This window comes from Lytechinus variegatus, chromosome 3 (assembly GCF_018143015.1).
Source record: "Lytechinus variegatus isolate NC3 chromosome 3, Lvar_3.0, whole genome shotgun sequence".
Taxonomy (NCBI): domain Eukaryota; kingdom Metazoa; phylum Echinodermata; class Echinoidea; order Temnopleuroida; family Toxopneustidae; genus Lytechinus; species Lytechinus variegatus.
The window spans coordinates 38,781,905-38,806,326 of record NC_054742.1 but is presented as its reverse complement, the minus strand read 5'-3'; the positions used below and the strand labels follow the sequence as shown (position 1 = coordinate 38,806,326).

Here is a 24,422-nt window from a genome sequence, read left to right as displayed (position 1 = left end):
CAATTGTCCTTTGTTGACTGAAGAGTGTCACTGGACATGTCAACGTTTCTGATATTGATCGGGATAGAATTTGCTTTGAGAGGCACAGTGACCAATTTAGTAGGAGTTGGTGAGTTTTATTTCATTAATTTTCATTGTTCTAATTCGTTATTTTTCGGTTTATTTCATTCATACAATATTATTATCATGATCTTATCATTATTATTATTTTTATAATTATTATTGTTATTAATATTGCTACTATACTTGTTATATTAAAAAAACTTCGGATTATCTGCTGTCCTAATCCAAAAACTTTCGACAAAAGCCTCATTGTTATTTTAATTGCATTTTCAAAGGAATCGATGCGTTGTAGCGAGTTTCCGCGTAGTAAAAGCGAAAACCTCCTAAATAACATCTTCATGATCACCTATCGCCAGCATCGTATAAAAAATACTTTTTTTTACATCGCGCATGTCCATGTTTATTGAACTAAATGATTTTATAAATAAAAATACGTCAGTTTAAATGATCGAAAATGCATGTGTAATAATAGTGTGAAACCTCTTCCTACTCACCCTCATAATCAATATCATCATCATCATTGTCACCACAATCATCATCATCATCACCACCATCATCATCATCATCATCATCATCATCATCATCATCACCAGCAGCATCATTGCAATCACCATGACCATCATCATCATCATCGTCGTCGTCATCATATTTCAACACCACCACCACCACCACCACCATCACTATCATCGTCGTCATCATCATCATCTTTATCACCATCTTCATCATCACCATCGTCGTCGTTGCGTAAAGTGGCGTCAATTCTGTTTTACTGGTAATTTGGAAAATAAAACACCATAATATAATTGTCTTTCAAGGTATGACTTGATATAAATGGCGTCCATCAATCTCTTTATTTCCATTATGCCCTCTAAAATCTTCATTCCAACATCATATGGAATTTTAAAAATCAAGCAGCCATATCATACAGTACATTTTACTCAAAATTTCCAATATGAAAATCTCTTAATTTGGGCAAAATGAATTTCCACTCAATTCTTCAAAAATGTTTATAATATCTACGATTAAAAAACACTGACTTGACACTTTACTTGGTAGCTTTGACGTGATGGAACACTCTCTAAATCCAAATGTTCTGGTGATCAATCATTCACTTCCTAAACTAATATTTTGTTTTTAAAAATGGGCACAATAGCCATCATGAGTTATTTTTAGCTCTCTTTCTAAATTTTCTCATATTTTTGTTTAGGGGGATACATTTTCACCAAAAATATGCAAAGACTTCTTTCTGCAACATTATACAAGATGAAATTCTGTTTTATTCTTTGTTTCGCAAAATTCATCCTTACAATGGATCAAAATTTTCTTCAGTGTCAAAAATGAAGAAAGCAACTTGCTTATCCAAATTGCCAATTCATATCAATTACTGACAAAATTTATTAACAACAGATACACTGTACAATAGCAATGCTAACGATCAAACATTATAATGAAAAATGGAAACAAGATTATACGCTAAAAAGGTTAGAATGGAAAGAAAAGAGCACATGAATATATACGTGTTTTGGCATATACATATAGTACATGTATCTACGAAAATGTAGAATATATACAAATAAACTGTAAAAACACATAGGGTATAATACTATACACATGAGTGATGTTACTGATTATACAACAAGTGAGCATAAACTAGCAGGCCTATTAACAGCTCGGCAAACTATCACACACACAATGACATATAACAAAACATTTCAAGTCTTTGGCTACACGATTAAAATAATACTAAATAATTGTTTCCAAACGTATCATATCGGTTGATTGTGATACTAGTTCATAATGGCTAAATTCGAAGGTATCATGCGGAAGACTTTGAAAAATCCATTTGCATTCATCAATTCGTAATGTCGGGTGTTTCAAACAATTCTTTTTCTTCATTACTAATTTTATCATGCGAAGATGGAATTCATTTATACTTTTTTTTTCATGCTTACAAATCATGCCTTTCCACACGACGTCAGCGCAATTTATTTCAATGAGATGCCCTTACCTATTGTAACATGGCGGTTCATGAACCACGAGTCTCGCCTTGATCAATAAAATATGCAATATGATCTTTTGATCCTGTGGTGACCTCTGACCTTATCATCCTCAAGAAAACACGTGTGGTAATACCCAAAGATCATTTGAACCGAGTATGAACACAATTGATGAAGATATGTTAAAAGAAATTAGAGCAAGTTGAACAAATCTAAAAAAAAAAAACAAGGACATGACCTCATATCATTTGACCTTTGGCCCCATCATCCTCATGAGCACACATGTGGTATTACCCAAGAATCATTTGTACCAAGTGCAAACAGAGTTGATGCAGAAATTAAAAATTAAGTGCAATTTGAACAAAAACTTGACATTTTGACCCCATCATCCTCAACAACGCACATGTGATATTACCCAAGGATCATTTTTTGTACTAAGTGTGAACATAACTGATGCAGAAATAAAGAAATGAGAACAAGTCGCATAAAAACTTAAAAAAAGGATGAACATGACCCCATATACTTTGACCTTTTGCCTCCCTAGATGAACTTTGTCCCCATTATCCTGGGATATTTGATCATGGGAACAGATGTGGTATCACCCAAGTATCAAGTTACCAAGTGTAAACATAATTGATGTAGAAATAAATAAATGAGAGCAAGTTGAACAAAAACTTAAACATTTTCGAAGAGACCAACAGGAATACTCGGGATAGTGTTTACTCGGCCTCTGCTGAACTTCATTCAGGCGAGACAAAAATGGGCATACTGATTAAACATGCGCATTTACAACAATCAAAGGTGTTTAGGTCAGTTTACACTAATCTGTCAGTGCTGTAATCATACCATTAATGACAGTGACGTACAGCAATAAGACAGAAACAATCATCTGTACTGGATTTCGGGAACAAGTACTGTTCATTGTATTATTTCTTCCTTTGGAGAGGTCAGACACATCGGGTTATCTTCGGACGGACTTCGGCATACACTTACAGGGACAAGGTGAAGGCAAACATAGTACAAGCGGAGTATACAGTCATAAAAATACAATATTGTCTCTTTCCACAGATGAAGTTTATTCTCGGATCATTCCAAACAGAAACAGACTAGGGGCTACACTTTCAGTATTTTTCTTCCAGGGTAAGCATCTGAAATCACGTCATTACCCTCTACCGACTTTATCGGCTTCTCTGGGGGAGGCACCTCTATATTTCCCTCCTCATTTTCGACTGCTGGCTTTGGAGCGCTTTCTGCGGAAGGAATACGGGGCTGCTCGTCTTTACTGGTGGAAGGCGTGGCTTCTTCATTTTGAGAGGGGGATGCAGGACTTTGCTGAGGTGGGGCTGGTGCTCGATCCTTCTTTGTTGAGGGATTCCTCGCTACTCCGTTAACTGAAAAGTAATAACAAAAGAGTGAAACACTTTAATTGTATGGTATTATTCTCCAACGAAATGTGACATTAGTGAAAGTAAAGAATACTTAGGGTAAAGAGTAAAATAATAGAGCTTGATTAAAAATCAATTTACCTCCGGCAGTGCTTGTACTGGGTTCGGCATGATCGACTTCGGGTATCTTGCTCTCTGATGGTCGATCACTAAGGCGACGTGTATTTCCACTGACCACACCCACTGGAGACCCCGCCCCTCTGTAGCGCGTTGCCGAACCATGTGCCCTTAGTAGTTGTGCCTTGGCCAATAGAAAAGAGTCATTGGTCTGCATGATCTTGTGGGCGTGGCCTGCTTTAGGGGCAACACCATCCTTGTGCGATCGAGCGAGAAGGAAACTTTCGTCTGTCTGGGTCGCCATACCATCCAATTGAGATTTCTCATCCATTAACTCTAAAGCTACAACATTCTCGATGCCAAAAAGCTCCTCAGATCTAGACAAAGTAGATAGCATCAAGAAGTGATTCGATTTTCTGGAAACCAAATGCAATAAACTTTTGAAACAAGAACATCTGCAGAGGGCTAACTTAAACCAGGAAATCGAGAGTGCTTTGCATAATTAAAAAAAAGTTCTTCCTGAGATAATAATAAATTTTCAACAGATGTAGATTTCACTCATATTTTATTCATGGGGAGACATTGTGGCTGATTTATTTTGTTGTTGACCTTATCACCGGGTGAAGTGGCCTCACAGTTCCATTCAGGAAAACATAGCCACTGCAGGTTCTCTACGCAGATTGCCTTTGATCCTTTGCTAGCTTCCAATGACCATTCTTTTGTGGACTGTGAATAGTCAGGTACAGGAAAATAAAGTTTTCTTTCCATATTTTCTGTAAAAAACACTAATATGACAAGGTTTTCCCCCATTATCAGTCTAAAAAGAAACGACAAAACATTACAATTTATAAGTATTCTTGCCAGACGTCAGGGCAAGTAATAAGACTTAAAGACTGATACCGTACCTTCCAGTTCGGATGCGTTTCTTATTGAAGATGTTGATGCAAGTTGCCAGGATGATTGCTAGAACGATGATGCAAGCTATAGCGCTAGCTGCGATGATTCCAACATAAAGATCAGCTAGAGAATTAAATGAAGGGAAAGTCATGATCATTCATTAGTATTTGATTCAGCGCATGAAGGATGTAGATTCTTCAGTCTAATTAATTATACCATTAAAATAAAGCATTCGTGAATTAGAACATGAAAATGAATAGAAATAAAATCTTAAAGAATTATCGATGTCAAGTTTGTTTGAACCCCCTTCCCCTGGCGCCAGGAAATCCATCACCAAACAACCGAGTTGCTATTGTTTTCATGTTTTAATTTTTCGACGACACACGAGAGTAGTTACAGCAATTATGAATCCCATAAAATGCCACTTTACATAAAAGTGCAAATGACTTTGTACCTGAACAATATCAGATAGATTTCGTTCCCGCTTCTATTAGGTTTTCGGTTATATCCAGATATATGGAACTTATATTACAATATGATTGTGCTGCGTGTGATTTCAGATATAAAACAAACTAAAAATTCATGAGCTGTAATGCATTTCTTTAAAACTTCGTTTAATATAGCACTCATTTTTTCTGTCCTTATTGAAATCAACTTGATTGTGGGTGGAATTCCTCTTTTACATTTGGATCACCAAGGTTCTTTTTTTTATTATTTTTATTCACTTGTATATTTTAACTTTAAACAAGTATAAGGCAAAATTATACAGGCACACACAATACTTTTTACAATTTGCACATATAGATTACAGCGTATACAAACCAAACTTATTTCACTTACAGAATTCAAGTGCGACATGGATACTACAAACATACAAAATCATGGTCTAATGCGGGGGTTGAGACAACACGTGTAAAATGTTCAAGACCATTTTATAAACAAATAATTTAGCCCCCCCCCCGCCGACCATGAGGTAGTTATCCCCATTTTTCAAATGAAATCATTTAAGTTCAAGTGGACTTTTGTTAATGAGGGTTTTGAGAATTTCTGGGCCAAGAATGACTCCCTCGGCTGCTTGAAGCCAAGGATGTAATCCCAATATCAACATAAATAGTTCAATTAAAAACAGAACACGTGAAAATAGAGATGATACTAAATATACATTTTTACAACAACAATGAACAGGTAAAACATAATGAATCTATGTGGTGAACTAAAGAACAATTCAAGTGCATTCATACGTTTACCATCACTCTCATCATTCCCTATCTCTTGGGTACATCGTGGACCAGTGAAACCTTCTTCACAACTGCGGAAAATAAGAAAGAAAGACACCATTATTGTTCTGCCATTAAAAATATGTCCAGTATTCTGGGATATTTATACATGTTAATGAGATGACAACAATTGAACGGGTGTGATATACTTTGTAATTCTCATGCAACGAAAGCTTCATCTAAGACTCACAATTTGTGTAAGAAAGTCGAATACTGGAAATTTGCAAAGGAATAATATACTGTGCAAATTGTAAAGGAATGATTTACTTTGCATATTTTCCATCTATGTGAACAATTTTAATTGTCTGTATTTTTTACCACATACAATTTTAATTGTGCCTCTCAGGGGGGGGGGGGGGTGACATGGACCGGCTTTGCCCCCCCCTGGATCCGCCAGTGATCATCATCATGACCAGCATCATCATCAAATAAATGAATATGCAAGTGATGAATCTATAATTACATGACTAAATTTATAAACATGGATGCATTACATGTATGATATACAATATTCATCTCTTACTGGCAAGTGATGAAAGACTGCTGGGCGAATTTTTCACATCTTCCATGGTGACAATATTCCGTATTGTCAGCACAAACAGATGAGCAATCATTCCCTTCAATGAAGCATTTCATATCGGGTTTGCAATGTGTGATGTCACATGCAGTATGTATCCTTTCATAAGATCCTTAAAAACGATAAAACATATTGAGTTGAAAGAATATATTTATATGCAAATTTATCATGTTAATTTACATTTATTACATATGTATTAATGTTTCAATAAATGAATGAATGAATGGATGAATGAGTGAGTGAATGAATGAATGAATGAAAGAATCAATCAATCGATGTACATGTATCTACCCACCAATTTCATTTTATATGTCTATCTATAAAAATGTCAATTTATAATTATATATATATCCATCTACCTCTTCTCCTTCATTTAATCATGGCCAATGACTATCAAATCCACCCACATCCTTCTTTACTGTGAAACTATTGAATTAAAGAATCCCTTATAGCACAATGACAAAAAAAATGATTAAAACATAATGTTCGCTAAATGTTCTTTGATGGATTAACAGGGGATCATACCTTTTACATTCAATACATAAAGCATTTCAACACGAAGGTTTCCAAGTGTTTGGTTCCGTTCAACTATCTCGTAAAGCACTTTGATTACCCCTCGTCTTTCTTCCAGAGTAATCCGCAACCTAAAATCCAGTTTCACAGTTGCTGTCAGACAGTCGTCTTTACATTCGCTATGAAGAGAACGGATACATTCATGTAATTTTGTAATATAAGACACTTGTTAGGATAGGCCTACCGAACACTCCAAGACTAAAATATTAAAATATTGAATAAATACCGAGTGACAAGCTACGTTTAGTGAATCATTTTAATGAGATTTAAAAAGTTCTATAATTTTGTCCTGTAAATGCATTTCGTGTATTCTTGAAACATGATACAGTAAGCTGCATTAGTCCAACCGTAACCGTCGGGTGCACGCAAAATTTTGATGTTACGGAGTTTTCGATTCAAGAACAGAAAATGTATTGCCACGAAATCTTTCTCGAAAATTGGTGAATCAAAACTTCTGGACTAACGACATATTTCCAATTTTTCGTTAGCTCTGAAACTTAGGACGAAACTGCTGTTCCACTTCACCCATTTTCGACAAAGAACTCCAAGTTGTTCATTGTCATTTGCCGGGCAAAGTTACTCCGTTCTTAAATCTTCCGCACATCGCCGAGCAAAAACTTCTCTTGGTGTGGTAGAACGCATTTCAAACATGAAAATAGGATCGAGTTACATGTTGCTCTCAAAGCATAAGCATTATTGATTATCTCCACCTTGAAGATTTATCATTACATCTATTAATATAAAATGATATATTTAAAATATAAAACTAATTTAGAGTATGTGACATCATTGGCTGTCCCATTTACATATGGACCTATAAATGCATACCGGTGTTTGGTAAAATGAGCGAAACATATAAATTTTCTTCTGATTTGTTCTCTGCTTGTTTTGTAACTAATGTTCATTTACATTAATTATAATTCAATAAACATGCAAAAATACAATATTTAATGCATATTTCCATCAGTACTGGTTTGGGAGCTTACCTAAATGCAACGGATGATGTATTGTACTCTTCGAATTTCTCACTCAGAATTGGATTTATCTGTAAAAAAGGGTATTTCATTGTTAAAGAAACAGTTTCAAGTTATTGTTCGATCTACTTCTCCAATATTGAACAGCCAAGCACATTCACTGTAAACCTTAATTCTCATAAATGGCTAATTTAAACACTCACTACTTGCTTAAAAAATACAGTCAATTGCAGCACCATAACTCCCAGCCTTCTACAAAACTCCGACATCATTAAGAAGTGTCCAAGAACAGCTCTGTTATTATTCGACCAAATTATTTTCATATGATGTTTGTATAATAATGAAATTATTATTAGTGTTATTATTGTTTAATATGCTTGCTATCACAATACAAATTATAATAATATTATCATAATGGTAATAATAATAATAAAAGGAAGATTTAGGATCACTTACAGCATTTTTTATATCTGTTCTCAACGTCCCGCCAATGTCACCGTTCGACTTTCCTGGCAATGTAAATTTGACTTTGATAAAATTATAAATACCTTGTCTCTCCTCGTCTCCTTCTTTATCTAAAGATTGAATAAAACATCATGTTGACAATAATAATTATTATTAGTAATAATAATATGTCAAGACTAAAAGGAAAGGGATGTGCCACAGGATGGGAACTGAACGCATTCGGTCTCTATGAATTAATAAATTAAAATAATAATAATAACGTTTTATTTACCCAGGGTAGCCACTTCAGTTAGGAAACTGCTCTACAAGCGGGCCCAGCATAACATAACATGTCATGCAGGGCCAAGTAATAGTGAAAAAGCCAGAGAAAGAAAAAGAAGAAAAGGGAGAAAGAAATATAAAAAAATAAAAACTTTGCAATGCCACTCGAAAACACTGTGGCGGCGCCCTTTCTAAAAAATTGAAAACATGGGAACTTTTCAGAAAGAAAAGGAAAAAACGTAAAGAAATAACAATGAGAATTTAAATCAGATCGGGCTTAGATCGACGAGGATAATCAAAAGGCATACAATGTGAGCTGATGGTAAATAAAAGACGTTTAAATATCACATAAAAAGATAAAAATAATGAATAAATAGATATAAATAAATGCTTCAGATGGATTTCCTTTTTTTCACTAAAAAAAGCTCTTTCCCGTTCTTTTGAGTACAATCATATCAACAAACCTGGTGAGAAAGTATTTTCTGTTGTCATAGTAACCGCCTCATCATCGTTGGGTAATGTGGTGACTTCCTCCGTAAACTTCTCCTCTGCCCCTAAGTACGTCACCTCACTGATGTCTGTTGTAAACTCGGTGGGAGTATCCCGAGTAGTAGGTACTAGTGCGAGGGGAGTGGGTATAGAGCATAAAGAAAGTTTGGTTGCAAAATTATTGATTACTGTTCAGAGTTTGGATTCGTATCAGGTATATATATGTAAATTGAAAAGACTTGTAGGAAATATGTGATCTCAATATATATTTTGATGAAAGTTCATTGGTGTGAAATAGCATTTGACTTTGATACAGTTTACCCGATATACTCCCATCCACTGGCTAATACCTAATAGGCTGATCCAAGTTTCACAAAATAGTGACTTACAATTTCAGAATTAGTATCTTGAAAATAAAATTCTCTGATTTTGTTAAGTTTTTGACAAGAATCACACAACAAAGGCAAGGTTCATTGACCCCAAATGATCTGGAAATCATGTCAAATATACTTGATTACCATTCTGTCTCAGTTTCATGATAAATGTTTTCAAATAATATGACGTCATTTCAAAAACTTAACCGTGGCTGAGATTTGATGCTGACGGCGCCACCGTCGGAAAAGCGGAGCGTGTAGGCCCGGCCCTATATCTTCTGCTATGCAAGCAAGACAATAAATAGCAAATAAGTAGCAAAATATTCTCATCTATAAAAAAATTCAAATCAAATTTTCACACAGATTCAAAGGTTGAAAAGTGATATACCGGTCAATATACCGATGTGATAGTCCGAGCTGATTCATAAATGCATCTTATACCAAAAGATTTGACAGGCTTGAGCCCATTTGAGATAAGTTTATGCTATCATACATATTAAAAGATGAGCTTTTTTGACGCCGGTTTTTCATTTTCCCACTTTAATACCAAAAGTGAGAACATTTTAGCTCATACGTGTAGACCTGTCTCTTATTCTATTTTTCAATGTCTTCACATTTTGAGGATTCCCTACATTTCCTTAGCCGGAACACACACACACACAAAAAAGAAAACTCTGGATTAGTTGAATTCTTACGTAGCCGTACCTACAAATCAATGTCATTGTTTACACCAAATCCAAACAAATCTAAAAGCTTTCAAGTATTTCAAGGTTTGTCTGAGTAAAAGTCGCGACCTGCTTTGGGTTTGATGGATCATGTACCATACGTTTATTCTTATAAACTCAGACCCATTTCGTCATGGTCGATATATTATTTCACACCGATCTTCCTCATAACTTATCCTCAAAGGTCAAACGCACCTACAGAAAGTTTATTTGAACTACTACTACTACTACTACTACTACTACTACTACTACTACTACTACTACTACTACTACTACTACTACTACTACTACTACTACTACTACTACTACTACTACTACTACTATACTACTTCTTCTACTACTACTACTACTACTACTACTACTACTACTACTACTACTACTACTACTACTACTACTACTACTACTACTACTACTACTACTACTACTACTACTATTACTATATACTACTACTACTACTACTTCTACTACTACTACTACTGTCTACTACTACTACTACTACTACTACTACTACTACTACTACTACTACTACTACTACTACTACTACTACTACTACTACTACTACTACTACTACTACTACTACTACTACTACCTCTACTACTACTTCTTATAGATGAACTTGATATTTTGCAGCACCCCTTTCGGCTTCCGTTTCCCCTCTCCAACTACCTTTATTTCAAACTGCTCTATTTTTAAAGCAAAATTAGGCATAATTCTTTTCAGTTTTGACTGATCATGTGAACATATATCCCGATATCCATCTCCACGTGTATCGTGAGATGGTTTGTAATGTATTCTATACAGTGTGACCGTACTGTGGTGGTGTAACGCCATACACTAGCCAATAATCCTAAAGATTGTCAAGATCGAGGCCGGCTTGTTATAAGAAGGAGGTCAGGAAAGGTCATCTATCTTGAAGTCAAAGGTCAAGACACCGCTCCCGCGCCCGGGGCTTGGTATAAACACAGCATCAAAGCAATATGAATCCGAACAAACCAATTAGGTGCCCTCACTCAAAAGCGGACGTAAATTACTCGTCAAGTTGGTTTTCTTTTTCGCACAACGTAATTTTGTTGAATTAGTGTAACCCCTTTCCTTGAAAGAAGAAATTATCAAATTATCTATAGGTCTATAGCAAAAGTTGATAGAATTCTTTTCCAAAGAACAATAATATTTCATTTCTGCGGAAAACGATCAAACATCAGCACTCTCATCACATGATCAGCATTACTAATTTGGTATAATTGGTACGCCATGGGGCCCATTGCTCACACAGCACACCACGGATTTATCATATCAAATTGACAACCTACAATCTCCAAGTTATAGAAAACGAAGTATTTTCGACAGTGGGCATGGTAGGTCTAAATGACGGAAATATTTATTCTTTTAAATACATGTAATTATATAACTGATGTAACTCTCGTCATTCTATAATAAACATGGTGACGATGCCCGGTGATGATGCCCTTGTGCATCCAAAGTTGATGAACAACATAGCTCCATACCAATGTACATAACTGTGAGAGAAAGAAAGAGAGGGAGAGAGAAAGAAAGAGGGAGAGAGAGAGAAGGAATGAGAGAAAAAAGAGAGACAGAATGGGGGGGGAGTGGAAGAGGACTGGTGGGGAAGGATAGAAACATGTTATATGAGATAAGAGGTAAAAACCCGCATATTCTGCACCTCCTTTAATTATGTTTGACGCCTGATATCTCAAATTTAAACATCCTTGTTGAATTAAATGCAAATATCTGGATATTCTTTCTCAAAATTGATTGGAAACCTCCCCTTCACTGCGTCAACACCTTACTGACAATCATATTAGGACATGCTAAACTGCGTAATGTAACACCCCAAGTCGTGTTCGGTTACCACGCAAATTTACACGAAGCGGCAGGAAATTCGTCGATGAGAAAGGTGTCGAAAATCCGAGAAGAGTACGAAATTCACCCAAAAGACGGCTAAGCGAATTTTTTTTTCGTAAAGGAAGTCGCGCTTGGGTGTAACAGATTCCGTCGAATGTCATGAATAAAGTAATCACTAGATTAGGGGGAAATGGTAATAACGCTGATTTATATAAATTGTACTGTTTTTATACTATCAAGGAATTTGAAGAAGCTGTCGAAGCTTATGGACCTATTGTAATAGGTCCATGATCAAACCAACAATCTTCACACAAACGACTCCCTTTCAAGACTTTTCAGCGAATGAAACCTGTGGAATCGCTTAGGGGATCATGAATGCATTATGTCATGGACCTAGCGATGAGCTAGTAATGGAGATGAAAGATTACTAATCAATGGTACAGACATTAACCAGAGCCGGTCACACTAAGGAATAGTAACAATATCAAACAAGGTTCATACAATTCGATCCTGCACCAATAAGGAGGTGCCGTGGCCGAGTGGTATAAGGCGCATGCCTATACATGAAAAGTCCGGAGTTCGATCCCCGGCCGCGGCACCTATGCCCGTGAGCAAGGCATTTAATCTACAATGCTCTTTTATCCTGCTTTCAAATAAATGAAAATGCTATATGCATTATTGGTAACTAGGTTTGCACTCGTTTAAAAAAAAAAAAAAAAAAAAAAAAAAAAAAAAAAAAAAAAAAAAAAAAATGACGCATTGTTTCTGACCATGGAGATACATCTCCATGAACAAAATTAGGTGTTTGTGTGACTGATTTAGTGATGCCATAACTGGTGGCAACTCAACTGCAACTCGATTGCAATTTTGCACCTCACAGGTGCAACATAGGGGGCATCTTTTTGGGTGCGGGCGCCAATGTGTACCGCAGATACTGCTGATAGCTATACATTTCGCACCCTTTTGAGCGCAGAGTTATGAAAAGCATAAATTGGCTCCCTTTGAACGCAAAAAATACAACCCCCAAAACGGGTGCAATGAAATAGAATAAAAGGGTAATTTTTCACAAGTTGCAAAAATGGTGGTCGTGGATAAAATGCTTGGATATATTTTCAGTCACTTTCATTTGATCTTGCCCTATATTAAAGGACAAGTCCACCCCAACAAAAACTTGATTTGAATATAAGGAGAAAAATTCAACAAGCATAACACTGAAACTTTCATCAAAATCGGATGTAAAATAAGAAAGTTATGGCATTTTAAAGTTTCGCTTATTTTCAACAAAATAGTTATATGAACGAGCCAGTTACATCCAAATGAGAGAATTGATGACATCACTCACTCACTATTTCTTTTGTATATTATTATATGATATATTGTTATTTTCTCGTCATTGTCATGTGAAACATTTTGTGATTCAGGCAAGGAGGTCCTAATCGTCAAATTCGTAAAAATTGAAATATTGTATAATTCAAACAATAAAAAACAAAAGAAATAGTGAGTGAGTGACATCATCGACTCTCTCATTTGGATGTAACTGGCTCGTTCATATAACTATTTTGTTGAAAATAAGCGAAACTTTGAAATGTCATAACTTTCTTTTTTTTACGTCCGATTTTGATGAAATTTTCAGCATTGTGCTTGTCTGATTTTTCTCTATTGATTCAAATCAACATTTTTCTGAGGTGGACTTGACCTTTAAATTACCATGACACCACCCCAGTGTTATCGTTTTCCTTTTGGGGGTATTTTTTATGATCATCCTATAGTCGACACTTCGGTTGTAAAAATTATGTTGCAACACAGCGAAGGAGGTTTCTTCTCGATATCGTGCTGAAATAGGCAAGAGTCATGTGTGATTAAAAGGCCTTTCTATTCCTCCCCGAGGGAATTGAGAAATTGTTCAAGACAGTAATAATCAATAATTATAAATCATAGACGTCTCACAGGTTTCAATTTACTATGCAAATTATGAAAGGTACGGAGTCAACGAATGGAGATGGAAAATGATCCGACAAGGATATCGTCACCATGGTGTGATGTAAAGCATATAGATAATAACCAGCTATTTTAGGATATGAGTAAGTTATAGGATGTTGAAGATTGGAGGGAAAGAGGAAAACAAGAATGCATCTCGAAGTCTTGTATCCTTCTATCCTGATAGGATACACTCTAAAAACACTGAGTAAAATGTTACCCAATATTGGGTAGAAATGGAACATGCATGTTTGCTGGGTATCTTTTTTACACCATATTGGGCTATTTCAACGCAACATTGCGTAAAATTTATCTTTTTACACAACCCACATGCATGTTCCAATTTTACCAATATTGGGTAAACCTTTTTTAGAGTGATAGAGATGCGGGATGAGCTGGAATATTCATAATTACATTAAAATTGGGCCTAAAGTTGTTTTTTTTTCTAAGTAGAAAGGAGCGGGAAACTTGGCCATACTCTTAAAATCTCTTGTATTGAGATAACAGGGTATGAAAGGGGGGGGGATATGCAGAAAAAATGATATCAAAATAAGAATGGAAGAGGTTATGAGGTAGTATCAGGGAATTCTCTTCCACTGACATGACTGAAGAAGATAGAAGATGACAATGGAATAGAAACGAAATGAGTGATGGGGAGAATACATAAGGATGAGGAAGTCGAAAGGGAGTGAGGAGAAATTTCAAAGGGGTAAAGGAGGGAAGGGGGGGGCTTAATGGGGGATTGAGGATTAGGGGGAGAATAGATGAGAAGAAAGAGAGTGAAGAGAAGAAACAAAAGAAGAGGAGCCAGCTCAGCCAGTGGTAGAGAGCAGAAGTGATGGGTAGAAACAAGGAAATGATAACTTGATCAAAAGAGGTAGAAGTGAACGGAAAATTCTTCTCACTGGTGATAAAGAGGAGAGGATAAACGGAAGGAGAACTGACAAAGCTTTTCTTTTTTTCCCTCTCCCTTTCTTTCCGTCATTTTTCTTGCTTTGGCGGAAAGAAAGAGAAAAGAGAGAGAAAACAAATAACGAAATCTTTGCCAGTGGATGGAAGAAAGAATAAGTGAGTAAACACAAGAATAAAAAAGATCATTCTATGAAGGAAGAAGATGATGGCATGAAGGAGGGAAAAGTAGTTTGCATTCGAGGAGAAGACACCATTTGCGATAATTAGAACCATTCCTTGAGTCTCCAGTTCTCGTTGAAATCTGTCTCGAAGTAATTGGTGTACTCGCTTTGGTATTAGTTGCAATCATTATAATGACCGCAGGGGCACTGCCAAAGAAAATCCTTGCAAACAGCAAAGACATGCCAGTTGTTCATATAGAATTATGATTGGGTTAGGGTTTGGCTTCATCATAGACTGAAAATTGAAGTATGATAACATCAATATATGACGGCATTTCTATTTTTCTTAAAATAATTGATCAATCCTGCATTATTTGTCAATGAGCATTGTAATTAGTGCTGGTAATGGAAACAGAACCAGCATCAATAACAGGATCCTTTTTTGTTTTAATTTTCACATGCAAGATCGAGAGCCCTTTTTTCAGAATGACGTCTTTAACGTTTACATTACAATTCGAAATCATCTTTTCTCAATAAACGCTGTCCTAGTTTTTAGGCGATTTGTTATAATGCACGGTACAGAAAATACGAAAGTTAAGTGGTTCACTTATCCGTGTACATAGTTTTCTAAATACTAAAATATATTAGCAGCACGTCTTCAAGCCGTATCTAAATTGACAACTATCGCCATTAGAAAGGAATAAAACATCGATCTCTTCCGTTTGACGCACCTGCTCAAACATGTTAGATGGTAATTACGTGTAAAGTCCTACTATCAGTGTATTGAATGAAATCCTACCAATCTGTAGTTGAAACAAAATGTTATGTCATATCAGAAGTTCAAAAGGCGTAAAAAACCCTTCACTTAACCCCACCCATTAATTTATTTTTTGACATACGTGAGCAATGGCATGGAACTATCCCCCACTAAAAAAAAACGCTTCCGTAATATGTTCCCACCATTATCTTTCACCATGGAGCTCTCGAGACACAATTCGCCTTATTTACTCGTTACCTCTCTTGCTATCTTCCTCGAGACGTGCTCCTATTGCTCTACATGACACACGTCTTCTATTTCAATATAAACAAGGAAACTTATTATAATAATCGCAAACAGATCCATCCGTCATTTTAATGACATCTGAGATCACGTCGATTTCATCTGACCCCGGGGTCATTTGAGGTCAAGTTAGCTGAATCAGAAACAGGTGGGTATACCGTATGTGGCTTTGAAAAGGAACATTAAAAGGAGATTCAATAAGATGTAAGATCTTATTTAGAGTATTGTCGAAATTGATGGTTCAAGGGCACATAAATACATAAGACCAATTTCATTGTTCCCGAAGATGGTACTTTTAGTCATATAGTTTTCTTCTTGACATGTTCCACGAGACATCGAGTTGAATATAATTTAACATGATGGGCTATACTGAGAATGTATAAACTTAGAATAAATACAAGCATAACGAATATATTTCAGATATCGTAGATTAAATTGCCCCTTTTCATTTCGTCTTAGATCTGCGAAACAATTGTCCCTTCATTTGGGGGTCGAGTGGTTAATGGGGGTTTATCGCGAATGATGATGCATGAGTTAAATTGGTGCTCCCGACACAACAATCTCCACTTTCACCATTCATGATACTTGAGAAGAGAGAAGGGAAGATGAAGAGAGTTGGAGATGGAAACAGTGGCGCACAGATGGGGGAGGGGGGGTCTTGGGGACATTTCCCCCCAAATAAAATAAATTTACCACAAGAGAGAGAGAGAGAGAGAGAGAAAAGGAAAGAAAAGAAAAGGAAGGGTGAAATTGTGATTTCAGGGTGATACTGTTTTTATAATCTATAACAAATTGGATTTTTAAATCAAAATGTCAATATTTACTCGCTCGTTTCGCTCACAACTTTTTATATTTTTTTTTATTTTTTGTTTAATTTTACCTGACAGGCCATACCAACATTTTTGGTTCATTCCACCACTTGATATAGAAAGAGGATTGGCTTAGAAATAGAGACACAGGGAGAAAGGAGAAAAAGAATGCAATATAGAGCAGATGAACAGAGACAGATTGGGAAATGAATATACATTTGAAATGATAATTGGTTTATTTGTTATAGACTGATTGAACTCCGTGATGTTTAAATATGTATAACTATATCATGGCTGTATACACGAAATATTCGACATGCCTTCGCTGATCATGATCGTTAATTAGCTTCGATAATGATGTCATCACAGAATATCTCGTGTCAAGATAACAGACTATATACATACATTGATGTGATAGTGGGTAGACGTTCTCAGACACCCCGTTGTGCTCGCTCGTATATACAATCCTTCGTTAAAATTGGTTAAAAAAATATCCAACATTGGGTATTTTTCATCCAATACTGTGTAGTTTTAACCGAAAGCACGAATAATTGGTTGTGTGGACAGTATGTTGACATTTTCCCTCACTCAAAATGCCACATTCACCATTTCATAAGAACAACAAAATTTGAAAAAGTTGCATCTTCCTTATGTTGAAGATCAGGGACTCCATGATAACATTCGGTTTGACGAAACTTGTTGTTTTATGCTTGTTGATTTCCTATATGTATTCGAATGAGATTGTGTTGGCTGGACTTGACCCTCTGGTGGTCAGATCTGACCTAAACTATGTATCATACCATGTACCTACTACATGGACTTACAGACCTTACCCGAAACGGAGTGTTGCCACAACCAAATAGGCCCATGCCACGACAGACTGATTTTGGGGTGAATCCGCAGTATTGCAGTTTCTGCCTCCCTCGAATCTCCTTTTTATTTGAATTTGTAATATTATTTTGATGAAAGAATGTTTGTCCTCCACGATTGACAGACATATTTATCGGCAGGGCAACATGAAGAATACATACAATTTCTAACTCTCTTCAGAAATCAAGCATACAATGCGAGGAAGTTTCCAAGAGTTTCAGGTTTGCTGGCAATGAAAATAAAATTGCTCCGTAACCAAAATTATAACCTAATTCACAATCATCCGACATTCTGCGCCAATACGCCTTTGGCAAAATGGGTTAATATTGTGAAGTCTATTATTCATTAACATTAAACAAGTTAGCTAAAACTTGCAACCATTTACCTTGACAATAAAGTAAACCCTTTTGTAATTCTGGAGATGTCCCTGGGTGCCCCGGTTAGATTCCCTGGAAGGGAATCGCCTTTTATAGGGGACAGGGAGGAGACAACCGGAGGAGAAACCAGCGATGGGAGGGTATAGACTGAATATTATTTATTTAACTGCTATAAAACGTTCATATAGTTTCATACTGTCAAATATCTAAACCCAGGAAAATTGTTTTTTAAATTTATTGACCATAAATGTCACCTTAAAATCAACATTGTTTGTATGACCGATACCCAGTCCCTGCAAAAACGTTTTTGGAAAAAAGTGAGAAAAACAGGATGGATTGTTTGTATCCTACATGTCTCGCATATGAAATATTTCACCTCGTTGAATTTGACAATACGATTCAAAATTACTTGTTAAGGAGTTTAATGAATTGCTTTATAGTATATGCCAGAATATTTACCTCCTCTTGTGATGACGACCATCGTGCCCAATACGACAGCGACATATATCATTCTCGACGCCATCGTCCTGTTCGACATCATTCTCCAACTTTAATGTTGTGGTCACCAGGTAAGAATGAGAGGGGTCTAATCAATAAAAGAAAGTGGATTGAAGTTGAAATGAGGTATTCAACTTCATTATGTTCGTATTGAAGTCGGGTTTAAATCACAGCTAAACATGGTTGACAATTGTACAAGAAAATTAATGATAAAACATAATCTTAAAATGATAACGTAGACATAAATAATTATATATGAAGGTGATAATATTTGACATTATATAATCATACCTAATCAGTTATTATCCCACCCTACAAACCATAACCAGCAACATGCACGCATGAATGTGGTCTATGAATGTTCCAATATCCCCATATAAGGTTAACAGTGCCATGAATATTATTCATTTTATTACAGAGAGAGAGAGAGAAATTGCATGGACAGATGGTACTTAGAACGTCTGTCGCTGCATTTCGAAACACTTTTTTTTCATTTTGCTTAACATCTACAACTTTCAGTTTATAGGCCTCCCCAATTCACCCCAGGTCATGAACATATTCCGTTATATTTCTATGTTGTCTTCACGATCACATCGACCAGCATTCCGCACAAGTTCAATATTTTGATACATGTTGGATTGTTTTCGCCTTTCTCATCGCACATTTTTACCACCTACTGGAAAAAAAGAAACATGATTCCAAAGTTTCAAATTATGGCCCCATTCTCACCATATTCAAAGCGTCGAGTATCTTGGACCAATATACGTGATTTTACAAATTACTGTATAGTCAACGACTCTGGCAACCCCTGCCTGTACATACCTTTTTAAAGGACAAGTCCACCCCCCAAAAAAGTTGATTTGAATAAAAAGATAAAAATTCAACAAGCATAACACTGAAAATTTCATCAAAATCTGATGTAAAATATAAGAAAGTTACTATATGGCATTTAAAGTTTCGCTTCATTTCACAAAACAGTTATATGCACAAGTCATCTCGGTCGGTATGTAAATGAGGAACTGGTGACATCACTCACTATTTCTTTTGTATTTTATTATATGAAATATAAAATATTTTTATTTTCTCGTCATTGTCATGTGAAATGAAGTTTCATTTCTCCTTAAACACATGGAATTCCATTATTTTAACATTTTGTGCTTCAGGCAAGGAGGTCCTAATAGTCAAATTCGTAAAAATTGAAATATTGTATAATTCAAACAATAAAAAACAAAAGAAATAGTGAGTGAGTGACATCATCGACTCTCTCATTTGGATTTAACTGGCTCGTTGATATAACTATTTTGTTAAAAATAAGCGAACCTTTGAAATGTCATTTGAAATGCTCGTCCGATTTTTCTCTATCGATTCAAATAAACATTCTTCTGAGGTGGACTTGACCTTTAAAGTTGCGATGCTCTTGGTCTATATACCATCCCTGTTTTGATGCAATTAACCACGACTATGCCTATACCATCTTAACGCTCTGTTCACCCTTACCATTGGCTTTCTTTGCAGCTCCATTCTTTTTTGTATCATAACAAGTACCTTATTTTTCGTTTCTTATTCATTCTGTCATTATCCCAGATATGTACAAAATAATCATAATTTACGAGCCAAATTAGCATGACTAAAAAAAGGAAAGGATCTCCAATTATTTTCACCAACTATTCATTTCGTAGATTGCTGCCCAAGAAAAACCTCATGCTACTGTTCTAGGAAATGATGTAAGTATGGGTGTAAGTAATACCAAAATAGCGTGATTGTACGTCAACATCTCCATCATTCTGGCTACCTGCAAGAAGGGCGTTACTCTCATTGATACTACACACCACTGGCACACCACTGGCGACCTTCTAGTCAGAACCTCTAAAATCCCACACAAAGAAGGCACGCATTGTTTGATTTAAAGGGGAAGTTCACCCTGAAGAAAACTTTGTTGTAAAAATAGCAGAAAAAATAGTAAAAAATATTGGTGAAGGTTTGAGGAAAATCTGTTAAAGAGTAAGAAAGTTATTAGAGTTCAAAATTTGGGATTTGTGACGTCATAAACGAGCAGCTGCCCCATGTGTTATGTAATATAAAATGTATGAATTTCAAATTTTGTATGGTTCCTGATGACTTAATTTTGTTTTCTTTTCATGATCGGGTGTAAAATTATTTGTCTGTTGATATACAAAAGTTACAGTGAAAACCATTTTCAATTTTCCGAGAAAATGACATATCATTGATTTTTTACCATTCGCTACGTAGGAATGCTGCTCGCATATGACGTCACAAATCAAATAATTGAAATTCTAATAACTTTTTAATTATTTGATGAATTTTTCTTTAACCTTCGGCAATATTTTTTATCATTTTTTCTGCTATTTTTACCATGAACTTTTTTTCAGGGTGAACTTCCCCTTTAAATGAGTCATGTGGTGTAAGACTGGTGTGACATGGAGAACATGTAGTTTGGAGAAATACCACGGCCCTTGTATTCCGGGCGACTGAATTCCCCCCAATTTGCTTTCTCTTTAACTAAAATCATGCTATAATGTACTAGAAATGAGAAAGAATTATGAACACGTTCAAGGTCTAACTTGAGGTGGGCTGCAGGAGCAGCAACGGCGGTCAGGGCAGGAACACCTGCAAGCTAAGACTGATTTATTATATTCATAATCCACAATTCATACGCTCTGTCACAGTTCTTGTTCCCCGGTCTTGTTCGAAATCTTTTCAGTGAAATTTATTCTCACATGCACTTAAGCATATGCAGAATATAGCGAACCCACCATCGCTATACACACACACCCACCCACACACACACACAAAATAATAATGATAAAATCTGTGGTGCAACTCTATGATCAAAGAATCTTAACAAAAAATAGATAAAATTCTGCACTTGAATGACTTTCGAAACATATAACTTTAAAAATCATTAATAAAACATAACTTAAATTCATGAGAGTGACAGTTAAAGCTCATTTTAGAAATAAGTTAAGCGAGCACGAAGAAGAATAAATCAACTTAAAAACAATGCAATCAATCCAGGTGGAGCAACAGACAACGAGAACTTGGTCAACCCATGATCTTTATATCTACACAAGGGAGTGCCCAAATTCATAACGGCAGTTAAAGAATTCCTCTGATTCCCCAGCGACCTAGCCTCTAGCACGACCTTGAAAGAGTATACTCATAAACTCTTCATGAAAACATAATTCAAAGTCAACTCCGCAGACTGCATTCAATAAGCCAATCAATATTAGCCATCGCAGACAATAATGGGTGTCCATGACAGCTTTCCTATTCTCCTTTGTGTCCATCAAATCAGTGAAAATTTCATGATATATGTTTTCAGGGGAATCTTAACCAAATGAAAATTTGTTTTAAAAGATTTAGTAAAAAAAACAAAAACTGAGAAGCAGCCCGGGAGAAGCAGATGGATGGATGGAATTTGAAGTCGGACAAACATTATAGAAAGTTATGAATGTGTTGAAGTTTAGAGAATTGTGATGTCATGTTTGTATTTAATGGTAATCCTTGCTGTGTTGGTCCAGTGCTGTATTTCTTATCAAGAACTTGGACTTCAATAAGCATGCATTTTTATAACCTCGTACTCTTGTTTCTCAATCGACGTTCTTATGCAGGGAGATGGGAAAACGAGAAATCCGGGCCCTATGCCCTGTTGCTGCTCCCCAAATAAAGCAGGCGCAGGTCCAGGCCACCCAATTCCCAACTACCCAGTTCCCGTCATTCATCTACCTCCATGGTGTACACATGTATGTTATATATCACCTTCTCCATTCTCCGTAAAAAATCAACTTCAAGAACTTCGCTTGCCACACCCATATAATCTGCAACCTGCAACAATCAAAGCTTTAAAATACTTTACCTACTTCCCATTCCATAATACATTAAATAAGGTAGTTAATTGAATATAATAACTCAAAATAAAGGTGTGAATTCCACTTACCAGAGAGGATAAGTTTCTCGGAGCTGATTAATCCGTGGAAGCAACACAAGCAGGGACGTTTGTTTCACTCTCATCTCAGCTCTGCTCAGGACCTGCCCTCACACTGTGAAACACCAGATAAATCTACCGCTCCGCATCCGTGTCACGATAGAAACTTATCTCTACCCGGAATAGTCTTACATTCTAGACTATACACGACAGAAACTTTCACTTTATTTATAAATTAGTTAACATATTATTTTTCAGTGGTTCAGATTGCGATGAGTATATTCATATAAAAGTGAAATTCTCATTTTACTGATTCTTAAAAGCCTATGATTTGAAATAATACAATTACACTTTTAATCCAATGTCGCAAAGACTCGATTTATCAATATAGGGTCTAATCATAAAGTCCAAAACTCAACAGCTGCCAACCAACGTCTTACAGTGGGAATGACCCCCCTAAGGTACAGTGTGATGGCATGCATACAGAAGGGTCAACCAACATAAATAAAGTTCGGTGGCCCGGGTGAAACCACTTGCATCGGTCCTCGTTCACACCTCAAGCCACACACCACCTGAGGGCATTGAAACCGGCAACGAAATTTCTGGTCTTATTTTTAATCTTAGGTTATCGTTTTCACTGAAACACTAGATACTAAAAAGCACGCATAATATACAAATGAGAGACTTGATGATAATACGGTCTGTTGTCGTTTAATGATTCAATATTTTATTTTGGGGCGCAGATTTGAGAGTATTGATATAGCTGCTGTAGCTATAGGTGACAAAAATGATTACTCAAAATGCAGAAGGAATTAAAGGGGAATCATCCCAAATTAGAATTTATTTTTAGAGGAAAAAGAAATATCAGACAAGTTGATATTAAAGTTTGAACAGTACCGGACAAACAATAAGAAAGTTAATTTTCATAAAAGCTGTAAATATAATCTCTAACCATGGAGACTTCAAATCGGCCGATAATGTGATGTCATAGTGATGTCCGGAGTGATGTATAAGACAAAGACTACAATGTACTCCAATACATGAAATGACTAAAATGTCATTTTCCCCAAAAAGTTTTACTTCAAATTATATTTTTCTTTCATGATGACATAAAACAATATACTATCCAATGCTCTAGGGGAATAAACCACAGATCCCTGATAAGGCATGGCCTAGCTATATGGGAAAGTTGTCCTTGCCCATGGCCATAGAGATATGTCCTTGCCCATATCTCATATTTACTAAACAGTTGCCAATTCAAATTCTTCATAATCTTAGGCATCTCAAGTTTAAAGCAGCCATAACTTTTTCATTGCATGTCCGATTTATTTCAAACTTTCACGATTCTGTTTTATTTATTTTCTCCTTTCCATGCATATACCACATTTATGCAAGGCTACATTTTTATCTAACAAAATAAAGAATAAGACAGACAGTGGGTGATATCTAATTGGTTCCCCCATCTGCTCACTGATCTTGTTACTGTTTCATTTTGGGAAAAAATATTAATTTTCATTCAATTTGATGAAATTTGGAAAATCAAATTAAACATTTAATTGTTGTGGATGAATCCCATTCAGAATATATTGAGGGTATTATGCATGGAGCTGCACGACCCCGGTGCACGACCCTGTCGACCAACCTCCCTTTTTATTTTCTCCCGGATTTTCTCCTTCCTTTTTTTTGGGGGGGGGGTTCTCAAGTGTTTAGTTTCATTACTGAAAAATCAAAGCCCCAGCTAGTCGCCCATTCCTCCATACAGCCCAGGCCATGAT

At 36.0% G+C, this 24,422-nt stretch overlaps 1 protein-coding gene across 2 annotated transcripts; it reads right to left on the bottom strand.

Annotated features, from left to right (window-relative positions):
- Positions 1–881: 881 nt before the first annotated feature.
- On the bottom strand, positions 882–22,854 carry LOC121410974. Of its 2 annotated transcripts, none has more exons than XM_041603396.1 (11): positions 22,660–22,854; positions 18,663–18,789; positions 9,051–9,203; positions 8,317–8,435; positions 7,873–7,931; positions 6,839–7,005; positions 6,260–6,425; positions 5,707–5,768; positions 4,468–4,582; positions 3,587–3,939; positions 882–3,451 (listed from the first exon to the last, which is right to left on the bottom strand). In XM_041603396.1, exons 2-11 carry the CDS (start codon positions 18,742–18,744, stop codon positions 3,174–3,176), a joined length of 1,554 nt encoding a protein of 517 aa, XP_041459330.1. In that variant the 5' UTR covers positions 18,745–18,789; positions 22,660–22,854; the 3' UTR covers positions 882–3,173. The 2 variants fall into 2 exon arrangements, with proteins under 2 accessions (XP_041459330.1, XP_041459329.1); XM_041603395.1 differs by having other exon boundaries at positions 5,701–5,768; positions 22,660–22,848.
- Between the last annotated feature and the right edge of the window lie 1,568 nt (positions 22,855–24,422).